General features: G+C 32.2%; 1 protein-coding gene across 1 annotated transcript in view; it reads left to right on the top strand.

Moving 5' to 3' along the window:
• Positions 1–14,197, top strand: part of LOC136977324 (ATP-binding cassette sub-family C member 4-like) — a 78,368-nt gene that overhangs the window by 42,833 nt on the left and 21,338 nt on the right. Inside the window, exons 13-16 of the mRNA XM_067272792.1 lie at positions 542–628; positions 691–787; positions 1,992–2,180; positions 10,288–10,463. Coding sequence (XP_067128893.1) covers positions 542–628; positions 691–787; positions 1,992–2,180; positions 10,288–10,463 — 549 coding nt within the window. The remainder of the gene's footprint in view (positions 1–541; positions 629–690; positions 788–1,991; positions 2,181–10,287; positions 10,464–14,197) is intronic.

Raw genomic sequence — 14,197 nt, 5'->3', positions numbered from 1 at the left:
TACAAAAATTTATATTACCCTTTATAAATACTCGGTGAGGTTTTCTGAATTTTAAAATGTTTTAATTATACTTTACTGTGAGTATATAAGGCAAGAATTTTAAATATTGAAAAATTTAAAAGAGAACACGATTGAAAAACAAACAAAATCTTTCCTGTCATATCAGATGATATGTTTTGCATTTTCGCTTTACAAACCAGTTGAAATATAATTAATTATGTTACAGACATAATTAAATTTTTTGCTATAATTAAAATTTTGTAATGTTATAAACATTTTTTCTCATTTCTCTAAACTATAATTCTGATTTTTTTTAAAAATGGAAATCAATAAATTTACGCAATTACACAATTTATATACCTTAATATCATACAGTTTTTTATAGGAATAAAATCAACACTGATAACAACAAAAAAAGAAAAAAATAACTTACTAGAGAGACAAAAGCATGAAATTTAATGCAAATTTTTATGTTTGAACAATATGTTTTGTCTTATTTGGTGAATTTCATTAACTGTGATGTCATTTTTAATGTTTTTAGAGCATTATATATGGATGCCGATATATTCCTCCTTGATGATCCTCTAAGTGCTGTTGACGTTCCAGTAGCAAAACATATCTTCGAAAAGTAAGTATTTGAGTATTATCTATGGTGTAGTTAAATACATTTCCACTTTTTATTCATTTCAGATGTATAATGGAATATTTAAAAGACAAGATTTGCATTTTAGTTACACATCAAGTACAATTTTTAAACTCTGCAAGTAGAATTTTAGTGTTAAATAAGGTAAAGATACTATTTGTTTACTAGTTTTGTTTTTAATTACTTTCTCAATAAAAATGACATTATTTTCTATTTTAAAAATATATCAATTTAACGGTATAAAGTTTAGAATCACAAAAGATAATGAAGATAATTGTGTTGTTTAATTATTCAAGACAAAATATATATTTGTATACCTTTGCACGTATGTGAAGTCCCAAAAACGGGTTAACATTAATTATTTATATTAGAAGATTGTTAAAACGAATGTAGAAAATCGTCCATTGTTAAAAGGGACAAAAACCGATCAAAGATCGGATTTGACGCGTTAGTCACTTGAAACCGCGACGCACAAAAAAAAGGAGAAAGATGTCGAAAGACAAGAAGGCCTAATGTAAAATGAAATGCAATAATTGTAATGAGTAATGATTGTAGACGAATGTCCTCCAGTATAGATGGACCTTTGACAAGTCGCTCGTATACGAAATTTAGATCATTAAAATTAGGAAAAAGGGAAAAGTTAATTATGAAAAGGAACATCACATCGAAGCATTAAATTTCAAAAATCTCTCAGATTAGACAACAATGGGGAAAATATGAGCGCAAGTTTCAAAGTTCCATCAATTCTTTCCAACCTGAGTAAACGGAGGGTGTCAAGTAGATTTGTATAGGCGGTTCTTTCTCGTGACTCGAACAGGGGTCGTTTTTCGCTTGGAAACAAGCGAGGGACCAATCGAGAAGAGAGAAAGGAAGGACGTGGAGCCAATCAACATGAACAATACGAAAAAGGGAGATTGAAGTAATCGCCGAATTGGAAGGACAAGAGACTTTTCCGAGAGGTTTCAAGGGAGACAAGAGGTGTTCCAAGGTGTCCATCGAAAGGTCCGCCGACGCCAACCGACGAGTCGCTGCACCAGCCGCTGCCCCGGGGCCTTCTATCGAGCGACGATAGGAAACACATCGACACAAAAACGTTCGAACGTTCACCTTTGTAACGATCTGTGTATAGTGTGAGTTGTTTTATATTTAAATAAACGGGTTTCTTTGTGAGACACTTATTGTCTGTGTCATCCTCCCTCACACCCACACGCGAACGACTCTAGACCATCCTGTCGCGGGATTAACGATCCCCCCCTAAAGGTCGGCAAACTTACACGTATGTTTATATATTTATATATTAAAGTCATAAAAAACAATTATATTTATATATGTTATAAATTTATTTTAGGAAACATGTGAAATCGTTGGCAATTACAATAGAATAGAAAATTTAGAAATGCTTACAGGAATTTCGCCTGATAAAGAAATCACTGAAAATAACATGAAATCGGAGTCTGGTCTTTTCAATGATGATAAAATAATTGAAAGTACTCAAACTCTGTTTGATGATATTGAATATCGTAACAACACTAATGTGGTAAGAATTACTTATATATTAAATGGTCTTTTGAGTGAATTATTTTAGTGTAAATTAAATGAGATATAGCAATTTCCGTTTCTGAACTTTTGTACACAATCCTCTCTATATTTTCAATTAAAACAAATAATTATGCGATTTTAGTAATAAACTATTACAATCAAATTATAAAACCTTTCATTGTGTAATACGTGCAGTATATCATACTTATAGTAACATTAAACTCTGAATGTTAGAAGTGTCATTTCGAACGTTATTAAAAAGTATACTACTTACTAATAAGCATTTTAAGAGACATTTTTCGTTTCAACGCTACATAACCATCTTCTTCAACAATCAAAACAGTGTCTGCAGGTCTTATTATGAATTTAAAAAATACAGCAACGAGTTGCTTAACTCTCCCGAAAGCATTTAAAACTGTGTATATCGTGCCATCTGTAATGATATTTCGTTATTATAAATTTTTGATATTTTTAATTGTTATAAAATGACAAAAAGCTTAATTCTTAAAGTAGGGATGGTTTTCGAAAAATGTGTAAATACTAATAATGAGTAACATAGTCATTATGACATAACCTGTAAAAGATGCCGTCGTTTTCATTAACAATTTAATATTTAAGAAAAGCACACAGTCAATTCATGCTAACAGTGAACATTATTCGATATACTATTTGTAAGTCTGTTTTTACTAATTTAAATTTCGCGACCTATATGCCACTCTATTTTTATTGGAGTAATCTAGTAGACATTGCTCTCCATAATGCAAGGTTGGACACCTTGCATTATGGAGAGCAATGTCCAATTAATCGTTATTCGAAATCGAAAATTATACATTTTATAAATACTGTTAATGGAATTTTCCAGAAATGTGACTTCAATTATATAGTTATATTCAATTAGAATTATTGTCTCATTTTTGAAATGATTTGTTTATTTCGAGTAGTACTATTTTACAAGAATTTTAATACTTTTAGTTGAAATTATTCGAAGCAGATTTTATCTAGTAGCTATTTAAATAAATCTAATTGAAATAAGTCAAACGTCAAATGAAAGTATAAATACAGTCAAATTTAAATTTTAAAAAATTTACTATAATAACAAATTGATTGACAAACAGAATTTTGAACGTATTGTACAGCAACCTGAGCTAGTATAACTCGATTGCCGAAATAACTACCTTGCAAGATCACACTACAGATTAGAGAAACACAGACGGTGGACTCCTTATACTTTCTGTGTTAAAGTATGTTGACGGCTGGGCTAATTGAGACAGTACTGCTGATTCAGAAATTTGTGGCGCTAAAATCGTCAGCATTATTAAACGTTAGGAAATCAATAATCGATGACGTTGCTATTTAAATTAGATTCCAGTGCGTATGTTGGAAAGATACTGTTTCTGATATCAGAAGCACCTCAGTTGATTTTTAACAGAATTAAAACCGTGTTGTCATTGATTTAATATAAACGTCATCTGTTAGTTTCAGTTTAAAGGTGCCTAATTCAAATTAAATAAAAAAAAATGTATCTATATATATAATTGAGATGGGTTGATAATAACAATAGTATTAAGCGAAGAGCCCAAACGGTTAGGAGTTGAAAGTTGAAATTTGGTACAGAGTGAGGGTTCGTCACTAGAACGTACACTAAAAAAGAAGTTTTCGAAATTCCCCCCCACGAGGGAGAGGGAGTGGATTAAGGCTTACGTTGAAGAACTCTGCTTCTACTCACCTATTTTAAAAGCGGTTTTTAGCGCTTTTGATTGCGTTTTAGTAGGGTATGCACACTAAGAAGGGAATTTTCGAAATTCCCTCCGCAGGGGAGAGGTTGTTAACACTTCTCTGGCGGGGGAAGTGCCAACAATGGAAGTGTCAACAATGGAAGTATTGAGTTACAATGGAAGTGTTAAGAGAAAGCGGAAGGCAAGATTTACAGGCGCAGATGCGGTTTTTTGCGTTTTTGCGGGAAATCGAAGATATTTTTACATCCACCTAATAATTTTCTAATTAGTGTGGAAACAGGGGGGACCTAATTTTTGCATTTTGTGAAAACGGGTAAGATTGACTATAATGTAATAATCTTAATCTTCGCTATTGTAACTTTTTGCTCGAGCAACGCCGGGCTAATCTGCTTGTTACATAATCGAATACAGTATTATATATATCATATTACTTTGCATTTTTAGGCATCTCTTGCATTAAATACAGCAAAAAAGTAAAAATTTTAGCAATGAGTTGCGTAACCTTTCTAGCTGTTTCTAGAATTTATTTAAAAATAACTGTTATACTATTAAATATAATAAATAAACTGTTTGTGGCGCCATCTGTTATGAGATTTTGTTTTAAAATATGTTTATATTTTGCATTTTTATAAAAATGCAAAATTCTTAATTTTGAAGAAAGGAATGAGTTTTATAAAAAATTTGCAAATGCCAATAATGTTCATTAAGTCCTAATCCTTTCGAGATACCATACGTGATCCTTACTTTCTCTTCTCTCCTGGACCTTTAACCACCAAAATTTAATGAAATCATTTCCCCATATACACCACGCACTATGCCAAATTTCGTTTCATAATCTTTACTCCATCCTGAGATATTAAATGAAATAGATGCCAACACACTGAAACACCCTATTTGCACACATATAGAGACAAACTCAAACATACATACTGTACATACATATAGATTTCAGAACCGAAACATTTGGAACATTTTGAAAAGAATTGTAAAACTAATTCAGTTTTAAAAAATATTTTATTTTACTTGGAAAAAGACAAAAATTTGTCAGTGTCAGCTTCTCTCCTCTTTCCTGTGTATCAGAGGAAGTTGAAGTTCCTGCTAAAATGAAAGTACTAGAAAGGAGAAAACGAAACAGGCACAAATCTTATTGGTCCCCTGGCTTGTTATAAAAGGTGAAAATCACCTTTTACATTTGCTTTTCTTCATGTTCAGCCATGTAACTAGTGATACTTGCCTTTTGTTCTGATTCATAGATCACTAGTCATATAGGATATGTTAATTCTAGCCCAACGAGTTAGTTTCTGCCTTATCTAGAATGCATTTAATCCCTGAATATAGAAACTAATAACCTCTTTGGATGCCGTGTGTCGTATATGACACACAATTTTCCTTCCAAAGAATGAGAAGCAGCTCTTGTTTTTTGCTTTCTAAACAATTATATTAGTTATTAATTTCATCAGTAGAGTTTAGTGAAGCTTATTAGACTACATGCAGCCACTGTGATAGATAGAAAGGAAAATATGAGTGATTGTCTGAGCACATGTTTTTGGAAGTGATCACAAGTATGACTGTTTCATGTAAGTATTTATTTTTCTCTATTACTATTGATTATAATTTTACAATTTAAATGTGATTTTGTTCAGGAGACTTCTAAGATTATATAAGAGTATTTTTTAAAATCTATATTAATAACAGTATTTCATGAGATGAGCTAACTTTTGAATGTGTCGTATATGACACGTTGGTTCTTAATGTTACAATAATTACATTAGAGCCTATGAACTGTTTTCATATTGGCAAGTTATTTACTTTTATAGTTATTTTGTCATTTAGTCAGCAATATGTATCCTATTATTTATTTTCATTTTTTATTAAATTAATTTATTAATAAAAATAAATAATTATTTTTATTAATAAATTAATAAATTTATTTTTGTAATTTGTTTTTGTATAGTTATTTATCTGGTCTGATTTATCTGGTCAAGATTTTGTTTGTTAAGAATTTATAAATTATTAATATGATAAATCATATACTAAAACTAAATCATTGACCTTTATTATAAATTTTTCAGTGTCAACAGATGAAATAAGGAAGGAACATGATAGGACACTTGGTATTGATAGAAATTTGTGTGGACTGAAAGGCAGGTCCAGTGATGAAGATAGTGACCAAACATTTAAACCAGTCAGAACATTTATCAACCAAACTATTTTGAAGAATGTAAGTCATTAGATTATACATTTGACGATGATGAAAATGATGCTTCAGCTATGTAAATAGAGGAAGATTTCTTGACATCAGTGCAGTAACAGACTCCACCATGGCACCATAAAAATAGATTTAAGCCCTTGCTACCTGCTCCTGCATTTCAGGAAAAACCCTGAAAGGGTAAGGAGTGTGAGTCTGAAAAATATTTCTTAAATTATATTCCTGAAAATCTCTTTGATGTCAGTGCTTAATGATGACATGCACAAATCAAATATCACTGATTCACCTGGAAAAACTTATGAACTTTACTGCTGATGAAATGAAAAGAATTTTTGGATTGTCTACAGAAGAGATAGTAGAGCAATAAAAAAGAAGAAGAATAACCCACTTCAATATTTGAAATTAAAGTAAAAGTGTCAAAATGGCTATTACATTCAGATAGTACAGAAAATAAAAAAAATGAATAGTGAAGATGAGGAAGAAAAGGAAAATAATAAGAAAGATACTCCAACTTCACATCCCAGAAAAATACAATGCAAAAGTGGGGCAAAACACATGCCAGAAATCATTGCAAATGGCAAAAAACACTGCAGCCAAATGCACTGATATAAAAGTGTATGAGCTACAGTGTACTGTATCAAATGCAAAATCCATCTGTGCCTTGTGACAAATAAAAAGGCTTCAAAGCATGTCATATGTAAATATAAAATGTCAATTATTGTATAAAAACAGTCAAATAAACCATTTTTACATGAACAGAACAGTTTGCATTTTGTACAGGTAGAGATCCATTGTGTCATATATGACACATACCATTTTTTAATGACCGAATACAAAAAAATTGAAAAAAATGATAATTTACTAACAAGCGACACCCAAAGGTCAATAATATAACAAAACTTCAATAAAAAAAAAAAATTTTTTTTTAGTAGTGGATCTCAAGAGGATAAGGGTCATTCAGTTTTATTTCTAAGGTTCTCGCACTAAATCCCAAATAATACCGATTATTGAAAACTTTTTCTTGAGGAGAAAGGTGTTGCCTGTACAAAAAAATATGTGATCGAAAGTTATATAGCTTTAATTTAGATATCATTAATCAAGTATGTTTATATGTGTTCTTTGCCATTATTTTTCTTATGTAAATAAATATAGTTCTTACATATATAATGTGGACTAGGCCTACTTTTATTTCTAAATCGGAAGCTTCCTTCGATCATTTCATTTGTCACTGGGATAAGTATCGTACGATTAGAAATAATTCGTTTTAAATGCGAGTTGGGACGCGTATAATTATCTGAACTGGTGTCAGGACCTCAATAGGTGAGTAAACCTTACTGTGCACGTTGCTTAAAGTTATTTTAAAAAAAAGGCTATCCTGTACAATGGTAGCGGAGTCCCACAGCCCCAGATTTCACATTCGGTGTTAATTTACGAGTTCGGGTCTTTTCCCATTTCACTGACAGAGCTAACATGATGATTATAGTGAGCGCAGTCTCGTGGCCCCTGATCTCACATATACATACATATATTATTTGCCAGAAATGAGCGGACAACTCTTGTAACGTATGCGAGTTCTTGGTCTTGGCTCCCTAGTTTCTGTGCCTAGAATCTTGAAAGCCTAGGGCTCTAAACCAATTTTTAACAATTATGCTATGCTTTTCTTTTCTTTCGAAGACACAATGTAGTGACGTAAACTTAAACACTGGGCGAATTTTTCAAATATACTTTTAAAATATACTATAAAAAAAAAAAAAAAAAAAAAAAAAAAATATACTATAAAATAAAAAACTGTTTTACGATCTGTTACGTCATTTGCATAGCGACAAATATTAAAAATACTAAAAGCGGGAAAAAATAGCAATGGCCACGTGCTATGTTCTAAAAAAATCACCGCTAAACCCCCCGAATAATTTTATCGGAAAAGAAACCTATTAAAAAAAAAAAAAAAAAGAAACATTCCCCTGCTAATGCTCGACCAGACATATGCAAATTAAAAATAGATCGTGCTCCGCAGTTGAGGTGGAGGAGTACGAGCTCAGTGTTAGACAACACACCGGAAGACGAATCTCAGGTATGGTTTCACGAATATGATTTGTGAAAGAATAACCCCGTATACTTCTACAGACTGATACTAAACCTTCCTTTTTTATGGAATTTTTATCAAGATTCGTACCCTTGGACTATTACATCCGTCTAAACTACCGAATGAGGTACGGACCAGCTTTTAACGGTATACAAGCTCTTACCAGGATTTAGAAGGTAACAACCTCTAAAAAACTAATTATGTATACTGTCACGATATTTATTTTAAATATTTGTATATAGTCATCTCTCACTTTTTAATGTTTAGTTGGCTGAAGAGGGGCATCGGCCCGAAACGCGTTATGTAATAAAAAAGCGTTCCAACCGAATAAAAAGGATGAAAAATTCGCCCAGTGTTTAAGTTTACGTCACTACATTGTGTCTTCGAAAGAAAAGAAAAGAAACGAAAATACAAAACACGGTTTCCTCAAGATAGAATTATGCTATGCTTACTCTGTGGCAACAATTTGGAATCGGCCCATCTCTCTTTCAGCAAGATAATGCACCGGTTCAAAAAGTCAAGTTCATAACTCAGTGGTTTGAGAAATTGAAGTAAATAAACTCGACTGGCCGGTCCACAGTCCAAATGTCAATCGATTTGAACACTTTTGAAGAAGTTCGAGCGCCGGTTGCAAGCCAGACCAAATCGTTTACAAAACACACTAAGGAATTCATCACTTTACAGGAAGAATTGCACAAAATACCTGAAGGTACTTGCAGAAATTTTGTTAAAAGTCTACCAGCGAAAACTAATGGCAGTGTTAGCAACGAATAGCAGGCCTACAGTGCAGGCCTACTGGTTGTAATTGAACTCCATTTCAACAAACTGCTTTGTGTTTCCAGTCATTTCTGATAATATAGTGTACGTATATGTACTGTACAGTACATACACATTCCTATCCATAGAACTTTTTCGCCGTTTTTTTAATTTCTTGGGTTTTACTTCTTTTTTACTTTCTTCCTTAAATTACACGTTTTAAGGCCTCAAGAGGCCTTAAAACGTGTAATTTAGCAAAAAACCTCGAAAAGTCACATTTAGCACTATTCCAGTTTTTTCACTTGTGCTGGAAAAATATAAAGATTTACTTCGAGGAGTGAGCAATAAATTAAATCATTTTATGTTTTTTGGGGAAAAATTCGTTTCGATTTTAGAAGAAATCTGCTTTCTGACAACTTTTAAAAATAGATTATGTCTACAAAAAAAACGAGATTTGATTGTACATATAGTTTTGATTTCCAGCTTCAGTAAAATAAAATTTTTAGGATTATTTAAATAAAACAACTCCTAATTGTACAATCCTGGGATATTTATCGCAAGAAAGAGTAATTTAGATTATATTGTTTTTTTGCTAGTGAATATCATTTTAATTAAGATATAAGTTAATAGTATTTAATATTATATTTATATAATAATAAGTAAATATCATCAGTTTAGTAATAACACGAAATTTTCTCTTTAATTTTGGATAATACTTTGCATAAAATTTTGACATTTATATATTTGTGGGTGCTTCACTAAACCTGCAGCTTAAACAGCACATTCTCTGATAAAGCAGAATAAATACCACTGTACCAGTAAGCATTGACAGATAATTTCGAATTTTCTGTCTGCATTAAAACTACATCTGGAAGTCAGCAGATAACATTCAAAAAGTAAATAGGTCGATTCGGACTTACTATGTTTCACTTAACGAGGTATAGTATTCAGCTACATTGCAATTTATTCAATTTTACTAGTAAATATTACGTTATAATATGCAGGCTGTTTGTCATGATCAGCAATTCCTTTCAACGTAAAGAGTGACTTGACAAGAGAATTTGAGATGGGAAGTTCTTCTGTACTTCTACTGAAAAATAATTCAACTGTGTTTATTTTCTTCAATTATCACTGATTATATTTTGTGATAAATTTTTTTATTATTTTTCGTTTTTTTCATATTATTACCATATAACTACAAATATTCAAGAGAATACTGAGTAAATTTTTTATTTCTAAAATGCACATTAAAATATTTTCTAATAGATTTAAACATAGTTCAACGAATATTTTATATAATTTTTATAAATATTTTCTGTAGGAAAATGAAAATAAAAAATTACCATTTAAGGATGGAGAAGTTGGAACAATAGCAATTTCAGTCTATAAAGAATATTTGAATGCTGGATCAAGTTTGTTCTTCAAGATTTGCTTATTAATTGCACTAATTGTAGCACAATCCGTTTCTAATATCAGCGACTATTGGCTAGTGAAATGGTATGGTAATTTTTTATGAATGTAAGTTTATTCATGTAAAAAGTATTTTAAATACAAGTTTCATGAAGAAACATTACATTATTTATGTTGTATTTATTTCAGCATGATAAAATGTTTCAGACAGTTTGGGACTTTTTAGTTCAATTATATCAAGTAATTTAAAAAATTATGTAATCTAAAAAATGTAACAATTTCTGTTGGTTATTTAAAACTGTGCTTATGCTCTTCATCCTACTAAAACTTGGTATCATTTTTTGATAAGTTCGATGATGGTTTTGTAATTTACAATTATGACTTTATGTGCCCCTTTTACCATCATATGAGTTTTAAGACGGATTAGATATCAAGCATATTTTTTAGGATCAGAAGGACTAAAACACTTTTTATCGTATCTGGTCTGATCTCATTTCGTCAGAATCCTCATGTCTTAAAAATTTGAATTGACATTAAAGGAATAAAACCTGCTTCTGCAAAACGTGTTGAACAGGTTTTCCAACTTTTATCATTAGATTTGAAAGTGTTTTTTTCTTTCCCTTTTTTTTATTTCAATTCGACGAGCTTCACCAACTCATCTGATCAAGAATATTCTAAAAGTCTATCTCTCATTTGTTGTTAAGTACCTGTATTGCCTTTTCCCTTGAAATTCATATCATTAACATATGCATTAAATTATATTTTGCCCTAAAAAACTACCAATTATTTGATAAGCGGCCGGATGGCCGAGAGGTCAAGGTGGCTGCCTACCGCTCTGGAGTTCCTGGGATCGAACCGGACAGGGTCGAAAAATCCCCAAGAACTTTTAACGGGCTTGTCTGTCCGGATATGTCTGGTCCTGTTCCTCCCCACGCAATCACCCCCATATTGGGCCTATCCGATGGGCTTGCTAAAAGATGCTCTTTTAGTGTAAATTGGACAGAAAGAGTTAAATAAAAACAATTATTTGATCATCTACCATACAGCATGAATACGGAAAACTGTAATGGCCCGATGTCAACTGTAAAGGCGCATTGTTGAATCGAAACTCGAGCATTCAGCAAGTTTTATTCTATGTCCAGTAACACTTTAAAACAGCACTTTCATCTACCTTTTGTCAAACCGCATTCTACCTACTTTCTGTGTTAGTTTCTATGACAAAAGCATCATCATTTATCTCTTATCTATTGCTAAACGAAAAAATATATATATTAGTCTTACAGCATTGTTGTTTGATATTCCTGAGAAAATGTATCGAGTTCATGGGATATCACTTGTCTTTTTATTATATCGTGTAGCCAACCAGGGATCAAGAGCCTGCATCTTCATCCTTTTGACCAATTCTTTTCATGTGCATCGATGAATTATTTTTGCCTTATCAGCATTATTTCTTGTCTGTTGTTCGGCCATTTCTAATTCTAATGTTTGCAATTTGACCCTGTAAGTCTGTATGATTTCATTGTTTCCGTAAACAAATATTGTTTCCTCTCAAACCTTTTCAATATCAATTTCTTAAAGTAATCGTATGTGTCTACACCATACAAAATGTCTAGCTATACACGTTAGTTCCGATTTTGAAACTCGTAAACATTGTTATTTGTCATTGTTATTTGCCACTTAAATATTTTTGTCTAACGATTGGAAAAATGTCTTTTCCCACAGAAAAGCCAACCCTCCCGAAAATTAGGGTGTTAATAGAAACATGCTGCCTATTTTGCCTAGTACGAGTGAATTTTCTGGTTGTCTCAATCATATTAGCATCATTGAAAATTTGCTAGTTTTATTGCTTCCAGCATCTTTTCTTTTTCAATCTAACCTCCATGTGAAGATAACTTCTTATTGAGTTTAACCAAAAAATGTTTGTTTTCTTTACAGCTTATGGGAAATTTACATCCTTCTTTGATACCAGTGTGGGGTTTGTGTACCCACAATTCTCATCAGACACTGTTTCGTCAGTGAGATAGATGAGTAGAAAATTAATAATAATAGTGGGTACATGAATCGACAAGTGCATCATGCTTCACTTTTCAAAAACATGTCTCATAAAATTTACAGCCCAACTGAGGCCGAGTGTATAAAACCAGTGTAACACTAGTTGATGGTTATGAGTTCGTGCTTCAACGACACCTTGTCAACACAAAGTTTTATGGGTTTTATTAACATTGCAAATACAGTCGAGTCCGCATAAGTCGACACCCCAAGGGGAAGTAGAAATGTGTCGAGTTATCCGATGTGAAGACTAAAGCGAAGTTGGAAAAAAACCACAAAACTACAATTAATAAAATACAGTAATTCAGGCTTACAATACATTGTGTCCTCCGTTTACAATTACTCTGTATACTAGATGAGAAACTGAAAAATTCGTTTAGTGTTGTTTGTTTTGAGCACTTAACTGTCTCGACTTTCTTTTTCAACGATCACGAACGCCTTTAAAACATCATCTTCGCAATTGTCAATTGTTGGCAAGTAACGTCTAAGGATTCTTAATGCCTCTGACGTGAGAAAATGCAAAATTGGATTCTGGTGTGACGTTGATGTAGATTGTATATTTTCTTTTTGTTTATCTATTATTATTTTATACATAAAAATACATAAAATGTTAAGGCATTTTTATTAATATGTTTATATATATATATATATATTATTAATATTAATATATTATTATATTATTAAATATATTAATTATATATTAATAAATAAATCGACTTCCCTCCTGAAAAAAATGAGTTCGCACCACACGTGCGGAGGGAATTCATTTTTTCGGGAGGGGATGACGACTTATCAGAGTATGGGACAGCAAAAGTATGTCGACTTATCCAGTAGTAACGAATTAAACGGTGTCGAGAAATCCGGAGTATTTTAACATTAATGCCTATGTAAGTCGGCCGGGACCACAGAAAACTGACTACTTAACCGATTATGTCGAGTTAGGGCTGTTTCACACTATGACCAACTGGACCAACTCCAAGTCGTGTTGCCATGGCAACAGCAGTCGGCAGACCGAACCAGTCGTTCCAGTCAGACAGTTTAAAAAGTTATTTGTAGTCGGGTCAGAGCAGTCGGTGAGCTACAGCAAATGAGAGCTTCGAAGCTATAACCAATCAGAGTTTAGATTTATCCGAAGTTAGAAAATGGCGGAAGGTACAGTTTTCTCGGAAGCTTTAATAAATGACGTATATATCCGTGGCTTTATGATATTCGGCGAACGGATTATAAAGACAACATTAAAAAAAATAATTCTTGGACGAAGATTTCCAATAAACTAAACGTTGAAGGTACGTGATTGACTATAAAACATTCCAATAGATATTGTTGCCAAAGATATGGCCTGACGATAAATTGTAACATTCAGAACTACAATTTCTGAATACGAATGAAATATGTTTTAAAACAATTCGAAATGCACGATCACTTTCTATGACGGCCATGTTTTCTGTTTAAATTGAAAAACTTAGCTTGATTGGCTAGTGTTTTGATTTGTAACACGCGTTCCGATTGGTCCTTACGAGTCGGCCACCGACATATAATCGTACTCAGTGTGAAATGCTTTTACTACTAGTCTGTCCGATTATAGGATCGGTCGGTCGAGTCGGTTATAGTGTGAAACAGCCCTTATCCGGGTGACGACTTATGCAGAGTCGACTGTACTTACATTCAGGCAAGTTTATCATAGAAAGTTTTTTTGAGGAGCATCTCCTGTAGTTTTTGTTATGTAGTCTTATACAGATATAACGATCCAAATCGAATAAAATTTGAAAAAG

Source organism: Centruroides vittatus, unplaced genomic scaffold (assembly GCF_030686945.1).
Source record: "Centruroides vittatus isolate TY-2023 unplaced genomic scaffold, ASM3068694v2 contig_453, whole genome shotgun sequence".
NCBI lineage: Eukaryota > Metazoa > Arthropoda > Arachnida > Scorpiones > Buthidae > Centruroides > Centruroides vittatus.
The sequence above is the reverse complement of the archived record's forward strand: the minus strand, read 5'-3'. Positions and strand labels throughout refer to the sequence as shown.